The following is a 19,168-nucleotide window of genomic DNA, read 5'->3' as shown; positions in this document are numbered from 1 at the left end:
GTCCCAAAGGTTCTGGTAGGATGTGTTTTCATTCTCATTTGATTCTATGAATTTCTTTATTCCATCCTTAATTTCTTCTATAACCCAGCAGTTTTTGAGCAAGGTGTTGCTCAGTTTCCATGGGTTTAATTTTTTTTCCTTGCTTTTTCTGTTATTGATTTTATGGCTTTATGGTCAGAAAAGATGCTTTGTAATATTTTGATGCTTTGGATTCTGTTAAGGCTTGCTTTATGGCCTAACATGTGATCTATTCTGGAGAATGTTCCATGTGCTTTGGAAAAGAAAGTATAGTTGGCTGCTGTTGGGTGGAGTGTTCGGTATATGTCTATGAGATCAAGCTGGTTGATTGTTGCATTTAGATCTTCGGTGTCTGTTGAGCTTCTTTTTGGATGTTCTGTCCTCCACCAAAAGTGGTGTGTTGAAGTCTCCTACTACTATTGTGGAGCTGTCTATCTCTCTTTTCAATGCTGTTAGAGTTTGTTTTATGTATTTTGGATCCCAGTCGTTGGGTGGGTAAATATTTATTATAGTTATGTCCTCCTGGTGTACTGACCATTTAATCATTATATTGTGTCCTTCCTTATCCTTTGTGGTGGATTTTAAAGTCTATTTTGTTAGAGATTAACATTGCCGCTCCTGCTCTTTTTTGAGAATTATTGGCTTGATACTTTTTTTTTCCATCCTTTGTGTTTTAGTTTGTTTGTGTCTTTAAGTCAAAGGTGTGTCTCTTGTACGCAGCATATAGACAGATCGTGTTTATTAATCCATTCTGCCACTCTCTGTCTTTCTTGGTGCATTTAGTCAATTTACATTCAGTGTAATTATTCATAGGTATGAGTTTATTGGTGTCATTTTGATGTTTTTTTGTGTGTGTTGTTGATAGTTTCTGTGTTTCCACTTAATTTTCTGTGCTGAGTCATTTTTCTTTATGTATTTTCTTTTCATCTTTTTCATTGTTGTGATTTTGTATTTGCTGAGTCTTTCTATTTTGTTGTTTTTTACTTGGCTTGTAGGATTGTTAGTTTTCTTTGTGGTTACCTTAATATTTACCCCTATTTTTCTAAGTTTATACCAGTCTTTTATTTCTTTATATTGCCTTGACTTCCTCTCCATATGAAAAATCTATGTCTACATTTTTTAGTCCCTCTTTTTTAATGTTGTCATCTTTTACAAATTGACATCTCTGTTTCCCTATTTTCAGTGCTTTAGCTTTGATTTATTTTTGTGACTTCCCTATCTGGGTTGATATCTGGTTGCTCTGTCCTGTGTTCTAGTCTTGGGTTGTTATCTGATGTTATTGATTTTCTAACTGGAGGACTCCCTTTAGTATTTGTAATTTTGGTTTGGTTTTTGCAAATTCCCTAAACTTCTGTTTATCTGGAAATGCCCTAGTTTCGCCATCATGTTTGAGAGACGGTTTAGCTGGATATATAATTCTTGGCTGGCAGTTTTTTGCCTTCAAAGCTTTATATATGTTATCCCATTGCCTTCTTGCCTTCATGGTTTCTGCTTAGTAGTCCGAGCTTAATCTTATTGACTCTCCTTTGCAGATGACTTTTCGTTTATCCCTAGCTGGTCTATTCTCTCTTTATCTTTGGTTTTGGCAAGTTTGATTATAATATATCTCGGTGTCATGGTTTGAATTATGTCCCCCAAAAAACGTGTGTATCAGTTTGGCTGGGCTACGATTCCTGGTACTGTGTGATTTTCCTATATGTTGTAAATCCTGCCTCTATGATGTTAATAACAGAGGATGGGTGGCAGTTGTGTTTGTAAGGCAGGACTGGATCTACAAGACTGGATTGTGTCCTGAGGCAATCTCTTGAGATATAAAAGACAGAAGTGAGCAGTGAGACAGGGGGACCTCACACCATCAGGAAAGCAGTGCCGCGAGCAGAGCGCGTCCTTTGGACCGGGGTCCCTGCGCCGAGAAGTTCCTAGTCTGGGGGAACACTGATGAGAAGGCTGAGAGAGAGAAAGCCTTCCCCTGGAGCTGACACCTTGAATTTGGACTTTTAGCCTACTTTACTGTAAGGAAATAAACTCCTCTTCGTTAAAACCATCCACTTGTGGTATTTCTGTTATGGCAGCACTAGATGACTAAGACACTTGGTGACTTTCTTTTTGTATCTACCTTATGTGGGGTTCGATGAGCATCTTGGATAGATATCTTGTCATCTTTCACGATATCAGGGAAGTTTTCTGCCAACAAATTTTCAACAATTCTCTCTATATTTTCTGTTATTCCCCCTGTTCTGGTACTCCAATCACTCGTAGGTTATTCCTCTTGATAGAGTCCCACATAATTCTTAGGGTTTCTTCATTTTTTTAATCCTTTTATCTGACTTTTCCTCAAATAAATTGGTATCAAGTGCTTTATCTTCAAACTCACTAATTCTGACTTCCATTGCCTCAATTCTGCTCCTATGAGTTTCTATTGAGTTGTCTAATTCTGAAATTTTATTGTTCAGCTTCTGAATTTCTGATTGCTGTCTCTCTATGGATTCTTGCAGGTTGTTAAATTTGTCATTATGCTTTTCTCTAATCTCCTTAAGTTTCTCTATTCCTGTGTGATGGTTAAGATTGTGTGTCAACTTGGCTGGGCCATGATTCTCAGTGTTTTAACGTAATCACTCCCATGATTGACTATACTGTGAGTAGCCAATCAGATGAAAGGGAGTCTCCTTGGGGGTGTGGCCCGCATCTGTATATAAGCAGACATTCTGGCTTTTTGCTCTCTCTGGATCCTGCAGCTGCTTCCTGTCACCTCATCTCCTGTTCTTGGGACTTGAGCTGTCAGCTTATCTGCCGAACCCGGGATTCGTCGATCTGCACAGCCTGTGAGCGGGAGCCCTGCTTGCCAACCTGCTGATCTTGGGCTTGCCAGCTTCTGCAGCTGTGTGACTTGGGAGAGGCCTCTACCCTGATCCACGGACTTGGGATGTTCTAGCCTCTACAATTGTGTGAGCTGTTTCCTTGATATAATCTCTCTCTCTATATATATTTATACACTTTACTGGTTTTGCTTCTCTAGAGAACCCAGCCTAAGACATGCTCGGTCTGTGGTTTGCCTAATTTCCTTTCTGATCTCTTGATGAGTTCTGTATATTAATCTTTTGTATTCTGCCTCTGGTAATTCCAAGAAATTCTCTTCCTCCAGAAAATTTCTATATTCTTTATTTTGGGAGCTTGCTGAAGCCATCATGGTCTGCCTCTTTGTGTGATTTGATATTGACTGTTGTCTCCAAGCCATCAATAAGTTATTATATTTATGTTTGCTTACTGTGTCCTAGATTCTTGTTTTGTTTTGTTTCTATATGCCCAAATAGGCTGCTCATGTGAGATAACCCGATCACTGTTGCCCCTGAAGCTCCAACATCCTGCCACCAGGTGGCCAGATCTGCCACTTAGTATGTGAGCCCAGGAGTTCACCCACTCCTCCTGTATGGATTCAGCTCAAGTATCTAGGTAGTTGGCCACCAAGTGTGTGGTGCAAGCTCTCACCAACAGTCCAGATAGGCATGGGTGATTGGTGTAGGCACAGGCATTTGGCTGCAGCAGGGGCACACAAGCTGAGCAAGGCAGGGGGCCGACAGCTGCTCCTGAGTGTCCAGGAAGAAAGCATGTCTCTGTTTCCTAGAACACATAGGTGGGTGGGTTTTGCAGCTGGACTATGAGCACCCAGTGCTGTTGGCTGTAAGGACTAGGGGGCACCTCTTATTCTTGGACCCCTGTCGCAGGTGGCTAGGTGGCGTGGGTGGAGCCACCAGTCCTCAGGCCCCTGATGTGGGTAATGAAGACCCTGCGTAATGGGCAGAGCAGTGTCAAATGTCACGAACCTGCCACTTCACAGCTGAAACAGTTCAAGTTAGAGTTCCGGTATATACCCTGTTGTATTGCAGTAATGAGGGCCTATGCTGTTGAAATGGGCCCACACAAGTCTATGCAGGGGGAAGGTACTCAAAGTCCGTGGATCCCTTATACCTTTGCCTAGGCAAAGGAGCTGTGCCTACCCTGAGTTCCTGGCTTAGAGGAGCCATCAGATTATTTTCTTCCCCTGTTTGTTAATTTGTTCCCTCTCCAAGGCCAGGAAAATGGCTCAGGGCACGTATTGGGTCCTACTTCTGGCCCAGGGGACTCAGCAATCACTGAAGCCATCCTGGACCCAGTGCAGAGCAGGGAGCAGGGAGGTAAATGGGAGAGAGGTTTTTTCCCCCAAAGCAGGGTGTTTTTGATCCATGCATTAGGCCAGATGCAAGGGCTGCTTCTCACTGGTTCTGGATGGCCAAGTAGACTCTCTGCCGCTGGATCTCTCCTGATGTGGAAAACACCTCCTGAGCGCCGTTGCTTGCCTGCCTCATTGTGCACCCTGAGCTGATCCGGGCTGAAGGGCTCTGGCTCCCACTGGGTCAGGTCTGGCAAGTCCTCGCTGTTTCCAAACCATCTCTCCCTCCCCGTGCCACTCAGTCTGATTCCTCAACTTTGCCTTTGGTGTTCAGGGCTCCTAGATTGTCATATATAATCAATTCACTTGTTTTTTGGGGTCTTTGCTGTAAGAGGGACCACCGGAAGCATCTGACTATGCTGTCATCTTGGCCCTGCCTCTGCTGAATTTTCTGCTAGGAGTCTGAGTAAATTTGCAATGAGGAATAAAAACGAAACTTCTAAGAAAATGGCTTTGTATTTTGTGGCTGTTACAGTAAAACCTGAGAAAGTCAGAAACTGTGTAAGTTGGAAACTGGATTGTCAGAGAAGGAAAACTCAAATATTTTCCACTAATAAACAGCGATAGAAAAGTGGTAAGACAGCACCCTGTCAAAAGCGGAAAACTTGCAAGACCTGGAAAAACAAGGCAGGCCCATCAAGTCGGGTTCTCACAGGTTTCACTGGACATCTGGATGTATGACAAAAATTGATGTCAAATCTTATATGTTTGTCATTTCATAAATGCTAGAAGGATCATGCTGATCTGGAAAGCTTCCAGAAAAAAAAAAAAAAATTAGTGGTGGGTGTTGAGCACTGAGGGGCCTCACCCGCTCAGAAGCCAAATTCTGAGCCTGGCCAGATGGATCTCCACCAGCCAGGAACTGGCTGCTACCAGGTGCTTCACAATGAAGAGGATAATTCCGAATTATCAGCTATAGAGCAACCATCGACTTCAAACCCAACACCACAAATTGTACAGACTGCTCCTTCAACACCGGTACTTGAAACTGACTCTTCTCCTCCACCTTACAGTAGTATTACTGTGGAAGTACCTACAATTTCAGATACAGAAGCTTACAGTGAGTTTTATCCTGTGCCACCTCCGTACACTGTTGCTACCTCTCTTCCTACATATGATGAAGCTAAGAAGACTAAAGCTGCTTCAGTGGCAGCTGCAGCAGCAGAAACACCTCAAAGAATTCAGGAGTGTCCACCAAGAGATGACTTCAGGGATGCAGACCAGCTTAGAGTGGGTAATGATGGCATCTTCATACTGGTGTTTTTCGTGGCATTTATTTTGAACTGGTTTATATTGTGCTTATCCTTCTGTATAACCAATACCACAGCTGGAAGGTATGGTGCTATCTGTGGATTTGGTCTTTCATTGATCAAATCGATCCTTAATGTCAGGTTTTCTGATTATTTTACTGGATATTTTAACTGGCAGTATTGGCTTTGATGGATATTTCTTGCACTTGGCCTACTCCTTTTCTTCAGAGGATTTGTCAATTATCTAAAAGGGAGAAACATGTCTGAGAGTATGGTAGCTGCTCACAGAACAAGCTATTTCTTCTTCTTATAAAGACTGCATTGACCAGACATTTCTTTCCTATACCAATGTGAAATTTCCAGATGATTTGTAAGCCTACAGTTTTAATAGAAGACTATTAATAACAGAAGAAAAATTAGTGAAGAAAAGACACAGCTTCAAAATTGAATGCCAGGGTGCCTTATGCTTAAAAGCTATTTCTGTTCATTCTCTTAAATATTTATATTTCATTTGTTTTGCACATTGGCATATGTGCTCATTTAAAAGATTTGCATACACTTGAAATAACAATAAAGTTGATAGCAGTAAAATCCAGTCACATTGGGTTAATCAGTGTTTGATGTAATTGGAAGAGCTGAGTGATAAACAGTCTTCCAGCGTGTAAGTGCCACTGACTTCTGACCTGACATTTAGTATAATAAATATGAAACTATTAACCATGTCAAATGCTTAGTTTCTGGCTCTTAGATTTACCTAGTAACTCCACACAGAAAACATCCTTTGTTTTATATAAAGTTTATTGAAATCTGCAGTGCTGATAATTAGAAAGGTTCTGTCAGGTTTAAGCCATGATATTTACATTATTTAGCAAAATTCGTTCTGTAAATAACTGAGTTAAATTACTATGTCTATTGTTTTCTTAGAAATTGTGTCTAGATATCTATTCATTAATTTTAAATTAAATGAACTTAATATATATAGAAAATCTGGGTGTTAAAAATAGAGATTGTTTTAAGACAGACTTTAAGAAATTGTGAGTGTACCAAATGTCCTTTATAAGAAAAAAATTTTTTTTTTGAAAGGTATACCAGTTCTGGGGATTCTCAAATGAGGAGCTTAGTTTTTTAACATTGCCCATCTTAGAGATTCTTGCAGGAAGAGATAGTATTATATTTAAGACATTTTTGAAAATTAATTCTCTGAACAAGTTGTTCCCACTTGCAACTGTCTTTTAAAAAGCCAATAAAAGTATCTTTCAATGTCATTGTAATAATTTTTCTTTAGATGTTTAAGTTTAGCAAATAAAAACTTGTACTATTAATAGCTTCTTGCTTTATATATATATGATTAACTTGTAAAAATCATATCCTGAATTGAGATATGCAAAATTTCTGTTTTCCAGTTATGGGAATGTGTACATTTGTGAAGTATAGGGGTAGGGTGTGTATGGGGTGTGTATGTTTATTGGGAGCGAGTGTGTGTGGGGGGAGGAAGATTAAAAATAGACTATAGTAACCATTATTACAACTGGAGTCTACATTCATAAGCTACTGTGTTTTGCATCTTGCAAATCATTTTATATCTCATTTGTTTGTTTTCAGTTACGTCTTTGCTTTTGAATTCCAGCATTAAAAATGATGAGAATTATATCATCTTTTAAACTTAAAAATCATTGAATACAGCCATATAAAACATAAAATTGCTTGTTTATTATTAGACAGTGACTACTACTAAAAGGTACATCTAATTGTTCAGGGACTTTTTCCATTTCTTAAAAACAAAATTTATTATGCTTTAGAAAAAAAAAAATTCAGTGGGACACAGCTTCTCTTGCTTTTTGCTGCCAGTGGCGGGTGAAAATTTAAACTCTGGGTTTAAATTTAAAACGGAACAAGTCTCTGTAAGTAATTATTTTTACTATGGTTTTTGCCTACGCAGGGCAGCCAACACGAAAAGAGAAGCTATCTCCAGACTGAGATACACTTCTGGATTCTACAAAGCAGTTCTTAGTTGCTAATGAGCTCTTGTAAAATCAGATGTCTGATCCTTAGAGACTGATGATTTTCCAGTCTAATGTGCATATTTTTGAGCGGTTCAACTAGGACTCAGACTGACAGGGTAAAAAGGGCTTAAGAAAGCCTTGCTTGTCACTTGGACTTGGAACATGGCTTTCTGGCCCTGCGGCATTTCAGCTTTGTTACTGCAGAAAAGAAGTTGCTGGCTTTTTTGGAATCTTGAATTTACAGATGCTAATTGCCAGGACCTGACTTTAGCTGAAACCTGACACTGTCATGGGTTGTTACAGCTGTAACAAACTGAAGGCAGGCAGAGGCTCAACGAACAGAACTCGAACTCAGACCCTGGGACTATTGCAAATTTAAGACACTCCTCTCTGGAGCCATAACCTATGAAAACATCATGTGTGCTGGTTGGACCATATGGGTCACTTGAAGATGCCAACAGGAATGGGTTTGTTCTCTCATGGTGATACCTAAAACAGCTGCTGATGGTTCTACATTCTGATAGACTCATTGCATTCTTGACTCCTGTCCCAAGCTGCAAGTAGGGAGAGGGTACATCACAGGGAGCGTGACTGCTCCACCCACTCGACAGATTGGACTGGGGACCACCCTCAGAGATGTCTCACTGCTGTTGACTTCTGTTCTGCTGTCCAGGCTAGTTGCAGTTGGCAACAAAGGACTGAAAGCCTGACTCTACTTCCCTTATGTTTCTCCTTACACATACACCTGAGTAAGGCAGTTTGATTATTAAACACAGGGATTGATCTTTTCTAAACTGCTCCCTGGATAAACGATCAGGACAAAAGGGGTGAGAATTATTCAAACCCATGTGAAAATTTTTGAGAATTCAGGATTTTGTCCTGACCAATTCCCAAACATTATGTCTTTCTAGTTACATTTTATAAAAATATTTTCCTGTGACAATGCTTTTTCTCTCTCTTGTATACAGTCTTTCCAGACATAAGGGATCAGTAATCCTGATGGCTTTGGTCTTCAGGTGTAACATTAGTGCTCCAACACAAGACAGTATACCTGCCCACCAGGAGACCAACTAGCCCAGATGGCTGAGAAACACCTTCAAAATGACATTGATAGAATGCCTGATGTGTTTGAACACCGACAACTGAAGAGGAGGAACAACTGGGAATAAAAGAGGGTGAGAATGGTTCCACACCTCAAAGAATGTAATCAGTATCACTGAATCGTACACATAAAAATTCATGTATGTCCTGCCGTGTATACATATTCTCAACAAAAATTCTTTTTTCATCTCTAGGATCTTGCAAAGATCTCACCCTTGAATTATCTAGTCTTGTTGACTATACCAATATTAAAGTAAAATAAGCTATGAAGCATGCTTATTTATCCATTCCTCAAAGTAATGTTAGTTTTTTTGAAGAATCACACTAACTACAGAAAACCACCACCAAGCCATATGGAACCTTTATTTTTAACGTGATTTCTGTACATCAGGGACATGAGTAATCCTTTTACAAATAAAACTGATTACTAGAAGAAACAATGACAAAACCAAACTGCTATTTGGTATGAATCCATAGGAGTTTAAGCTTCAAATCCAGCCAAGAAGTTTGCTACAATCTCTTTTAGCTTTGCGTCTGACTGTTCTGAGATCTTTCCCTCAGCCCTAGACAGAAATGAAAGCAGATTATTAGTTCTAACCTGGAAAAAATTCAACGACTAGCTCAATTAAACAGCCTAACTATACTGTTCAAAAGAATTTTAACAAGACTTAAAACTTTTAACTATTTACAAAAAGAGTACGTCAAGCCCACGCTTCACAGATTAGACTGTACTATAAAACATGAAATAATACTCATGAAGAGTGTGCTTCTTAGTTCAAGCAGGTACACGAGACCAAATGGGTAGCTCCTGTCCAGAGGCAGGATGAGAAGGCAGAAAAGGACAGGAGCTGGTTGCATGGACACAGGAAACCCAGGGTGGAAGGGGGAGTGTACTGTCACATTATAGGGATTGCAACCAGTGCCACAAAACAATATGTGTATACATTTCTGTATGAGATATTATCAAGCTGTAAACTTTCACCTAAAGCACAATTAAAAAAAAAAAAAAGAAGAGTACGTCAATTGTATTCATACCTGATGGTGCCCAACAAGGCCTGGTGCTGGCTGATGACATGAGACAAGAAAGCGGTCTCAAACTTTGTGATCTTGCTGGGCTCTATTTTATCAAGATACCCCCTTACACCAGCATAGATGACAGCCACTTGTTCCTCAATAGCCATGGGAGCTGAAAACAAAAGGTCAAGTGACTTGCTCAAATAAGTGCCACTTTACCACTGTCAGAGAAATTTCCCTTTTCTTCCAATTACTAACACGTCCCTAACATCACCTACTCTTACCTTCCGAGCAAGCTACAACTCTGCATTAACACTCCTTCCCATCTTCCACACCAGGAAACAGTTTTTCCTTATATCTGCAAGCCTTGATGTGTAATCTTTGGGCATATCCCGTAAGCATTCTTTATAATCTGGCAGTGCTTACACTGTTTGGGGTATAAATAATTTGCTGACATTTTATGACAAAGTAAAGACCTATTAACACTCTTTTAATTCTGCCAAATTCCTTAGTCATATAGTTGGGGTAGGGAGGGAATCTAGGTCTTAATTCTGAAAGAAAGGTGTTCAATAAAAATTCTTAGTCATTTTTCCGGGTTATTAAGTTCATAGTCTTTACCTTCAAATTGTGATAAGGAATGGACTCTATTCGAGTAAAATACGAATCATTTGCATTCAAAACGCAATACCTTTGATGAAAGATTACAGCATGTATTAAGGTTTGTAGGAAACTATGTGGTATTCCCAGACCTTAACATACAGTAGGAGCTTGACCAAATAAAGCACAACTCACAATACTGTCCTTGCTTCAGCAACTCTGTCAGACGCACACCACGACTTAAGAGTTGTTGTGTGGCAGCATCAAGGTCAGAACCGAACTGGGCAAAGGCAGCCACCTCACGGTACTGTGCCAACTCCAGCTTCATGGTACCTGCCACCTGGAATACAGAAATTGTTGGCACTTACCTCAATGATACAAACTATTCTACAAATAAAATCTATACATTTTAAGATTTTAATCTAATGATATTCCCTCCCTGCCAAACTGATGCAAAATTACCTGCTTCATGGCCCTGGTTTGCGCAGCAGACCCGACACGGGACACAGACAAGCCAACATTAATGGCAGGGCGGATACCTTTGTAGAACAATTCTGTTTCCAAGAAGATCTACAATATAAGGAGAATACACACACTAGTAAGCCTAAAGTAAAAAAAATCAGCTATTTTCAAATTTAAGTCACTGTGCAAAAAAAAGCCCAAAACCTCTGAGAAAGAATGCTAATTATCTTCTTATAGTAAAGAGCCTCCCAAATCTTCCACAACCCAAATCGACGTACACATCTTATTGCTGACATTAGGAAATGTCCACGGGATGAGAAAAAAATAACTTTATATTGAAATATATACACATGAAGTGATATGATCTCTAAGATTTGTTTCAAAATTATCTTGGAGGTGAGGGCAGAGAATAGGAGTGATCAGAGTGGATATAAGTAAAACAAAAATAAAGTACGTCACACCATGAACTGATAATTGAGCGAGATATGTCACGTTTTGTTATATTATTTTCTCCTTACTTTTACATATATTTGAAATTTTTTATAATAAAAAGTAAAAGGGGATCTTACTTGTCCAGCGCAAAAGAGAAAGAAGGAAACCAAAGACTCAAAGAAGAAACTAGTCTATAGGACTAACAATAGTCTCCACCAACCACAGCCTCATCTACCCTGAGACCAAAAGAACTAGATGGTGCCCAGCTACCACTACCGACTGCTCTGACCAGGGATACAACGGATGGTCCTGGATAGAATGGAAGATAAATTAGGACAAAACTCAAAATCTTAAAAAAGGCCAGACTTACTCGACTGGTTGAGACCAGACGAACCCCAAGACTATCACCCTGAGACACCCTTTGAACTGAAACCACTCCCAGAGGTCACCTTTCAGCTAAATTCAGCTAAATTAACAGCTTGGGTCAAGAAATAAACATCACCTGTGAGTACTGTGCTCCTTTAAAAAAAATCATCTATATGAGACTGAACGGTCAACAAATCCTAATGCAAAGATGGCGGAGGGGGGACGGGACTAGATTAACGGAAATGGAACAACCAGAATGGAAATGAGAATGCTGACACACTGTGAAAAATGTAAGCACCGTCACTGAACAATAAGTATAGAAATTGTTAAAAGGGAATCTAATCTGCTATGTAAAGTTTCACCAAAAACACAGTAAAATACTGTAAAGAAAAAAAAGCAAAAGGCAGAGGTATTTAACAAATTAGTTCATAACTACTAGTCTGAAACAATGCTGAAATCATCCAAAGCTATCTGCACTCAATTACTAAAATAATACCTGTCCATCAGTAATGGAAATGACATTCGTTGGAATATAAGCAGACACATCACCAGCTTGTGTTTCTATGACTGGTAAAGCCGTCAAGGAGCCACCACCAAAAGCATCGTTCATTTTGGCTGCTCTCTCCAGCAGACGGGAGTGTAGATAGAACACATCACCAGGATAAGCCTCACGGCCAGGGGGTCGGCGGAGCAACAGAGACATCTGACGGTAAGCCACAGCCTACAGTAGAGAAAAGGCTTGTGAAGTTCACCTATTAAACAAAAACTTTCAATTTAGTGCAAATATATAAACAGATCCTATAAATACGTTTCTTTTGACCTGTTTGGATAAGTCGTCATAGATGATCAAAGCATGCTTGCCATTATCCCTAAAATATTCTCCCATAGAACAGCCAGAATAAGGAGCCAGGTACTGAAGTGGGGCAGCATCAGAAGCAGTAGCTGAAACCACAATGGTGTACTTCATTGCATCTGAGGAAAAAATAAATGCTTTACTATGAAGAATTAACCAGAGTCAAAGCACTTCTACTTTAAATTGACAAAATATTAAAACCTGTTTTACATCATTATTTATTTTTTTACATTTGTAGAAAGTTCAATTCATCAGGGATAATTAAAATCAGTCTTAATTAAGTACATGCTATCCTGAGAAGATCAGCAGCAACAGGACTTAAGATAACAGCAATGGGACTAAAGTTCTCAATACCTGCATCTGTAAGTCTCTTCACCAACTGGGCAACAGTGGATCTCTTCTGACCAATAGCAACGTAGATACAGTATAGCTTCTTCTTTTCATCAGTTCCATCATTGAAGCGTTTCTGGTTAATGATTGTGTCAATAGCAATTGATGTTTTACTTTAAAATGTAAAAATAAATACAAAACGTATTAAATACTACAAAATATTTCCCAACCTGTATTTTACTACCACTAATCTTCATAAAAGGATTAACCGTACAACTGGTTAAGTGCTCTGCTGCTAACAAGTTTGTCGGTTCGAGTCCACCTCAGAACAAAGGCACGGCAATCTACTTCCAAAAAATCAGTCACTGAAAACCCCATAGAGCACAGTTCTGCTGACACACGTGTGGTCACCGTGAGTCAGAACTGACTTGATGGCAACTCGTTTTAGTCCTTTTAACACGTTCTACTCTCCCTACCATAGCCGAAGCATTTACGATTCCAAGCCTAAAAAGTCATCTTTCCATAGAGTAAGTTTTAGCTATAACTTTTAACATGCTATTGAGATTTTACCCAGTCTGTCGGTCACCAATAATCAGTTCACGCTGACCACGACCAATGGGCACCAAACTATCCACAGCCTTAATGCCAGTCTGCATTGGCTCACGCACAGAGATTCTAGGAATGATTCCAGGGGCTTTCAGCCCAACTCGCCTACGGTTCTTGGAACCAATTGGACCCTGTGGGGAAAAAAAAGAAAGGAATCCACAGACTAATTTGGTTTTGATGATTGTTAGAAGCTACAGCCACACTGAGTAAATTCTCTACTTACCTTTCCATCAATGGCATTACCAAGCGCATCTACTACACGACCCAGCAGTTCCTCACCAACTGGGACGTCCACAATGGCTCCTGTCCTCTTCACAATATCTCCTTCCTTAATTAGTTTATCATTTCCAAACACGACAACACCAACATTGTCAGGTTCCAAGTTCAGAGACATCCCCTACACAAGACACAATGGAACACCAATGAAGCTTGAGTGCCACTCTTTCCTGTATACTAACACTACATAGTATGAAAATAGCTATTAAGAAAAAAAGTATTCTGTTTCACCTACTCTACTCTGTATATTTTTCTAACAAACTGCCTTCTTTGGTTATGATTTTTAAAAGAGTAACGCGTTCCCTTGAATAATCTTAAGATAGCATTATAATAAGCCTAACATGCCCATTATCACACCCTCAAATAACTAAAAGACGCAAATAAATAAGTTTTTTTCCACTATATCTCCTTTGGCTATAGCTTTTGAACTGGGTGATCTGTATGAAATAAGGTGATCGGGGTCAAACGGGAATTTTAAGACAGAACTGATTTACATCCTTTTATGTATGAGAGCCTCCATAAACAGTCTACAAAACTATCCAGTCAGAATCAGTAGAAAGTGAAACGGCTATCCCAGGAATAGAGTTTGGCAAATTATGAAACTCTGGCAAAGTACAGTAAATACAGAGGAATATCATAGTACATCACTGCAGGTGCAAAAACTCAGTCCTAACCTGTGCTGCACAATATAAATAAGACACTACTCACATGTGGCTTTTTAAATTTAAATTAATTAAAAAACAAGTCAAATTTTAAAAATTAAAGTCAGTCCCTGAGTCACATTAGCCACATTTTACACACTTAACAGCCACAGGCGTATAATAGCTACCATATTAAAACAGCACAGACACAGAACATTTCCATCATTGCAGACAGTTGTATTGGACAGTGCTGGCCCAGACTCTTGGATCTTAAAAGCTAAACGGAAACTGGGAGTTCAACTATTTCAATCTTACCTTTCAAAGATATAAACAATGAAGATGAAAGAGGTTAATTTTTTGGCCAAGGCCTTACAGGTAATGATAAAACTTTTGGCTCTATAACTAGTCTTCCACATCAAACTGTTATTTCATATCAAGTGGTTCATTCTCCATACTGGACACTAACAAGGAGCCCTGGTGGCATCGTGGTTAAAGCATGTGGCTGCTAACCAAAAGATTTGTGGTATGAACTCACCAGTCACTCCGTGGGAAAAAGATGTGGCAGTCTGGTTCTGTAAAGATTTGCAGCCTTGGAAACCCCATGAGGCAGTTATACCCTGTCCTATAGGGATGCTATGAGTTCTTTTTTTTTTGTTTGGACACTAGCAAGAGGACCAAGACTGTCTTTCCCCCATCCATGTGCTTAGTTGATAGTACACCCAGATATCATCTTTTGCCTTTCTCTGAGACTCCCTGGCTCCTACAACTTTTATTTCTCATCCCACTGGCAGACTAGGTTCACCCTAAAAGGAAAGTGGGTTTTTATCATCAGAGAGCTTCTGATAGCTATACCACTCACTTTTCAATAAAAATAAGTCTACTCTTACTAAAAAAAAAAAGTCATTGACTTTCAACTTTCCACCAGAAATTAATTTAAAGTTATCAAATGGTTATATGTAAGATGATCTTAACAGCTACAAAGAACAGACTTGAATCTCTTGCAATATGGGTGAAAGTTTACTCAATTTTATGTTTTGGAGCCAGGGGCTACAACTTAATGTGTAAATCAGTCCCTAGAGTAACATCCCTGGTTAACCAAAACCCCTAAATTTAATCATTTCATAATCTACTACAATGACAAAAAAAGCTAAAGCAAACCAAGATTTAAGGTTAAAATATGACACAATCTTTGAATTACTAAAAGAACAACTGAGAAGACACTGATCTTAAAACCCCAAAAATCTGATTTCATAATTTACCTTTAATCCTGAAGAAAACTCTACCATTTCCTCTGCTTGAACATTCCTCAGCCCATGGACTCGGGCAATACCATCACCAATACTTAACACACGCCCAGTCTCTTCAAGGTCAACAGAAGTATCAGCTCCAAGAATACGCTCTTCAAGTATAGAGGACACCTCAGCAGTGCCTATGAGTGGACAATTCCATTAAAAAATAATCCAACTTCAAGATCTTTTTAAAACGTATTTTCCCCAACAACATGGAACTACAGATTTGTGATTTTAATAATCAACTTACATTCTAAAATAAAACACACAAGATTCTATTCAAAAAAGTTGGATACCTACCATTATGAAAATGAGTCTAAATGATTGAGAAAAAAGAAATTCTAAAATGTAAACAAGGCAAGAAACTAATAAAATTAAGTAGTTCCCATAAAATAAACAAACTCTACTTTCTATTCTTTCGGTTTAATTTCTAAGGAATCTGTATCTATGTTGAAACCTGAACTTTTTACTAAAAGATACTAATAGTCTTCATCTTAGCATGTGGCAATGTTTTTAAGTTTTACTTAAAAATTTTTATTTGGAAAGCACTAATACACACCTCAAGAAAAATTCCCCAACCTACAGCATCTTTCTATGCTCACCTCTGCACTTCTCTTATCACATCTACAACATGCAAATTTAGATTGCCAGATGCAGATTAGCAGTTATTGCCACTGAAAAACCTAAGGATAAAAATTGCTTACTTTTTTCTAAAGCTTTTGGGGAGAGGAAAAAAAATCTTTCATAGATCAGAAAAGACCCACCATCTGGTATGTATACTTTCTGTTTTTACCAGAAGGACATTATCAGAACAAAGAAGCTATATTAATGGCAAAAAAAAAAAGTAACTGTATTTTTCACTACAACGAAAGAACCTACCAAGACAAGGTTAAACGACACATTACAGGTTAAGAATCTGAGACTCTACACTAAGTAAAAATGAGAAAATCAATTAATCAAAAAACCAAACCCACTGCTGTCAAGTCGATTCTGACTTATAGTGACCCTACAGTAGAACTGCTCCATAGGGTTTCCAAGAAGGGGCTGGTAGATTCGAACCGCCAACGTTTTGGTTAGCAGCCAAACTCTTAACCACTGTGCCATCAAGGCTCATAAACACCAGTAACTAAATTAGAAAATATGAAATAAAGGTTTTTCTTCTGCTTACATTTTACAAGATTAGTATAGACAGAGCTACATAAACGTTCTTAAAATTTAAGATGAGTATTTAATAATCTGATGCCATTAAACAAGTGAAAAAAACCCACAAGAGCCATGTAACTGTTGCAATCTATGTCTTCAAACAATAACAAAGTAGAGAGTAAGGTTGTAGACTTCGAAATAAAGACTTACCAGTCTTCTGAAGACAAGTGTTAGAGGCATGGAGGTTCCTTGCAGCAATGAAGGATGACCCAAAAGCATTTCTGGAGACCTAGTGCAAAAATATTTTTTACAAATTGAATTTTAAAGAAAATCCTTTACATAACTGACAAGCTTAAACAAATGCAGACTTAGTTTGATCAAATTATCAGTAAGATATTCTGATAACTGAGGAATTAAACAGTGATTGAGAACTCGACCAGTAAAGTAGACCTTAAGGTTGGAAAAATTTCCACCTTATGGATACAAATTGTTAAAAAGATTTCTGCTACTGAAAACCAATATGCTACCAATAGTTGTGTTAGAGCAGCAAAATAGCCAGCAAACCTATTTCAACTTTCAAACTGAGATTAATTTTAAGATGAAAAAATATGTAAATACAAATGTATCTTTTATTTCCATTTTTACATTTTATGTTTCGATGTAAGAATTTTTATGTTCTTAACTTCAAGGAGAGATAATAATGAAGGGCAATGACCTTTACAGACATTTTCCAATTATAGTCTGTTTTACTTGTGGAGTTCTCAATCACTGTCTAATAATTCCTCGAAATAACAGGTGGACAACTCAAAGTTGAAATCTTTTAAACATGTCAAAGTGCCACAAAGCACAAACTTCTTTCTGCCAGATTGAAACAATCTAAAAACCAACTTCACAGATGTCACGATATCGGGCACATGTAGTGATTCTTTGCACCTCTACGACGTTTTCACATCACAATCGTTTCAGAATTCAGCACTGAGAAATCACCTACTTAAGTATTCAAGAAACCACCTTCATTAACTCCTTTCCTCTGCACCGGCCTCCGGACAGAGGTGAGTATCTCTGGGCCTGCTGACCTTCATACAATGTCAGGCTCCCCTTAGTCGCTTCAACAAAAGCCGGCAAGAGTCCTCTGACCTTCACCGGGGCGAGTCCCGGAGAATCAGCCGGGACGAGCCTGGCGGTTTCGAAGCAGGACTCTGGGATCTAGCGCCCAAGTACTGACCTTCAGCCAAGACCTCCTCTCGGGCAGCTCTCGGCCGGAGAGCGCAATCCTCCCGCGGCCGCATCTCCGGGCAACATCGAGGTCACTGTCTCCCCTACACCACCACTCTACACCCTTCTGCACGGGTAGCGAGCAAAAGAGGTCCCCCTGCCGCGCCCAGCTTGGGCGACAGCCACCGGTGCAAGATGGCGGCAGCCGCCATAGCCCCTCACCCTCCTTGCAAAAAGTGCCCGAACCAGCGCATCACCACCCGCTCGCTGCAGCCCTCGCCGGCCACCTCCCTCCCGCCAGTCCCCGGCGCTCACCAGCCCGGCTCGCCGAGGAAGGGCGCGGGCCACGGCCGCAGCAACGCGCACGGACAGCATCTCTGCAACCTCTCCTCTGACAGCAGCTGTACAGCAGCAGCTTCCGGACTGACTGGGACAAAATGGCCGAGCGCCGAGGAAGGTCAAGTCAGCCGGCCCACCTGACCCGGAAGTGCCGCCCCCCATCTGTCACCCCTGGATAAGAAATTGTCGTTTTGGGGGGGGTTATGTTTTGTTTTTCAAATTATTTTTAGGTTTAAACTTAAAAATCAGTGGTTAGACCTTTGCCATCTTCGGCCCGGGCGTTCGTTACACATTTATTTTCCTCTTTTGAGTCGAGCTTGTGGTTGCCCCGCGCAACCACGTGGGTAGCGGAACTGGCTGAGAAGCAGTTCCCAGGCCCCATGCCGGGTGCGAGACGCTGTTGGCGTCACCACCTCCGGGGGCGCAGCAATGAGATGGGTTAGTAGTGTCCGATCCGATACTAGAGCTGTGAAATCGTGGTGCTGTAGCAACAGTGAACAGCTATCCCCTCCAGGCTGGCCACCTGGACAGCGTCTCTTGCGGAAGCCCTCTGAGTGGAAAACTCAGGGCAATCTGAATTTTTCGCACACACACTAAAGAAACCTGTCTGTGAATTAAAATAAATTGGTTAACATTTGTAACAGGAGCAGAAAGTTTTAGTAAAGTGATTGTCTATGCCACCAAAAAGAATGGTACAGAATCAGACGTCTTACTCCAGACGAGACTAGGTTCAAGTTTTCCTCTGCCAGTAACTAGCTTTATGACATTGAAATTTCTATTTTTTTATTTTTTTTTAAATATTTTATTGTACTTCAGGTGAAGGCTTACAGAACAGTTAGTTTCTCGTGTAACAGTAACACACATGCTGTTTTATGACATTGGTTAACAACCCCACAACATTTTAACCCTCTAAATTCTCAACTTTTTTTTTTTTTCTCTTGTGAAGATACACATAGCCAAAGATACGCCATTTCAAAAATTTTTTTTTTACATACACATTTAAGTGACATTGACTACACTCTTCTA

At 39.7% G+C, this 19,168-nt stretch overlaps 2 protein-coding genes across 2 annotated transcripts; one reads left to right on the top strand and one right to left on the bottom strand.

The window, feature by feature from the left end:
- The first annotated feature begins 4,600 nt into the window (after positions 1-4,600).
- On the top strand, positions 4,601-6,406 carry LOC111821348 (NEDD4 family-interacting protein 2-like). Its single transcript, XM_023735382.1, is given in 1 exon segment — positions 4,601-6,406. A coding segment is annotated over 1 exon segment (723 nt). The 5' UTR covers positions 4,601-5,065; the 3' UTR covers positions 5,789-6,406.
- A 2,521-nt stretch (positions 6,407-8,927) lies between these two features.
- Positions 8,928-18,295, bottom strand: ATP5F1A (ATP synthase F1 subunit alpha). The gene is made up of 12 exons (XM_004380888.3): positions 18,119-18,295; positions 16,799-16,877; positions 15,416-15,585; positions 13,463-13,636; positions 13,204-13,370; positions 12,658-12,806; positions 12,271-12,422; positions 11,947-12,171; positions 10,653-10,760; positions 10,386-10,530; positions 9,615-9,765; positions 8,928-9,142 (listed from the first exon to the last, which is right to left on the bottom strand). Exons 1-12 carry the CDS (start codon positions 18,176-18,178, stop codon positions 9,061-9,063), a joined length of 1,662 nt encoding a protein of 553 aa, XP_004380945.1. The 5' UTR covers positions 18,179-18,295; the 3' UTR covers positions 8,928-9,060.
- Between the last annotated feature and the right edge of the window lie 873 nt (positions 18,296-19,168).

This window comes from Trichechus manatus, unplaced genomic scaffold (assembly GCF_000243295.1).
Source record: "Trichechus manatus latirostris isolate Lorelei unplaced genomic scaffold, TriManLat1.0 scaffold00078, whole genome shotgun sequence".
Lineage (NCBI taxonomy): Eukaryota > Metazoa > Chordata > Mammalia > Sirenia > Trichechidae > Trichechus > Trichechus manatus.
Note: the sequence above shows the minus strand (reverse complement) of the source record. Positions and strands in the feature narration are given on the sequence as shown.

What these genes read in the sequence shown, in the direction of transcription:
- ATP5F1A (XM_004380888.3), bottom strand. Translation starts at nt 18,178, where the DNA reads ATGCTGTCCGTGCGCGTTGCTGCGGCCGTGGCCCGCGCCCTTCCTCGG. An exon ending in GTAATGCCATTGATGGAAAG is followed by an intron (nt 13,371 to 13,462) that starts GTAAGTAGAGAA and finishes TTTTCCCCACAG; the next exon opens with GGTCCAATTGGTTCCAAGAA. An exon ending in ATTGGTGACCGACAGACTGG is followed by an intron (nt 12,807 to 13,203) that starts GTAAAATCTCAA and finishes TACATTTTAAAG; the next exon opens with TAAAACATCAATTGCTATTG.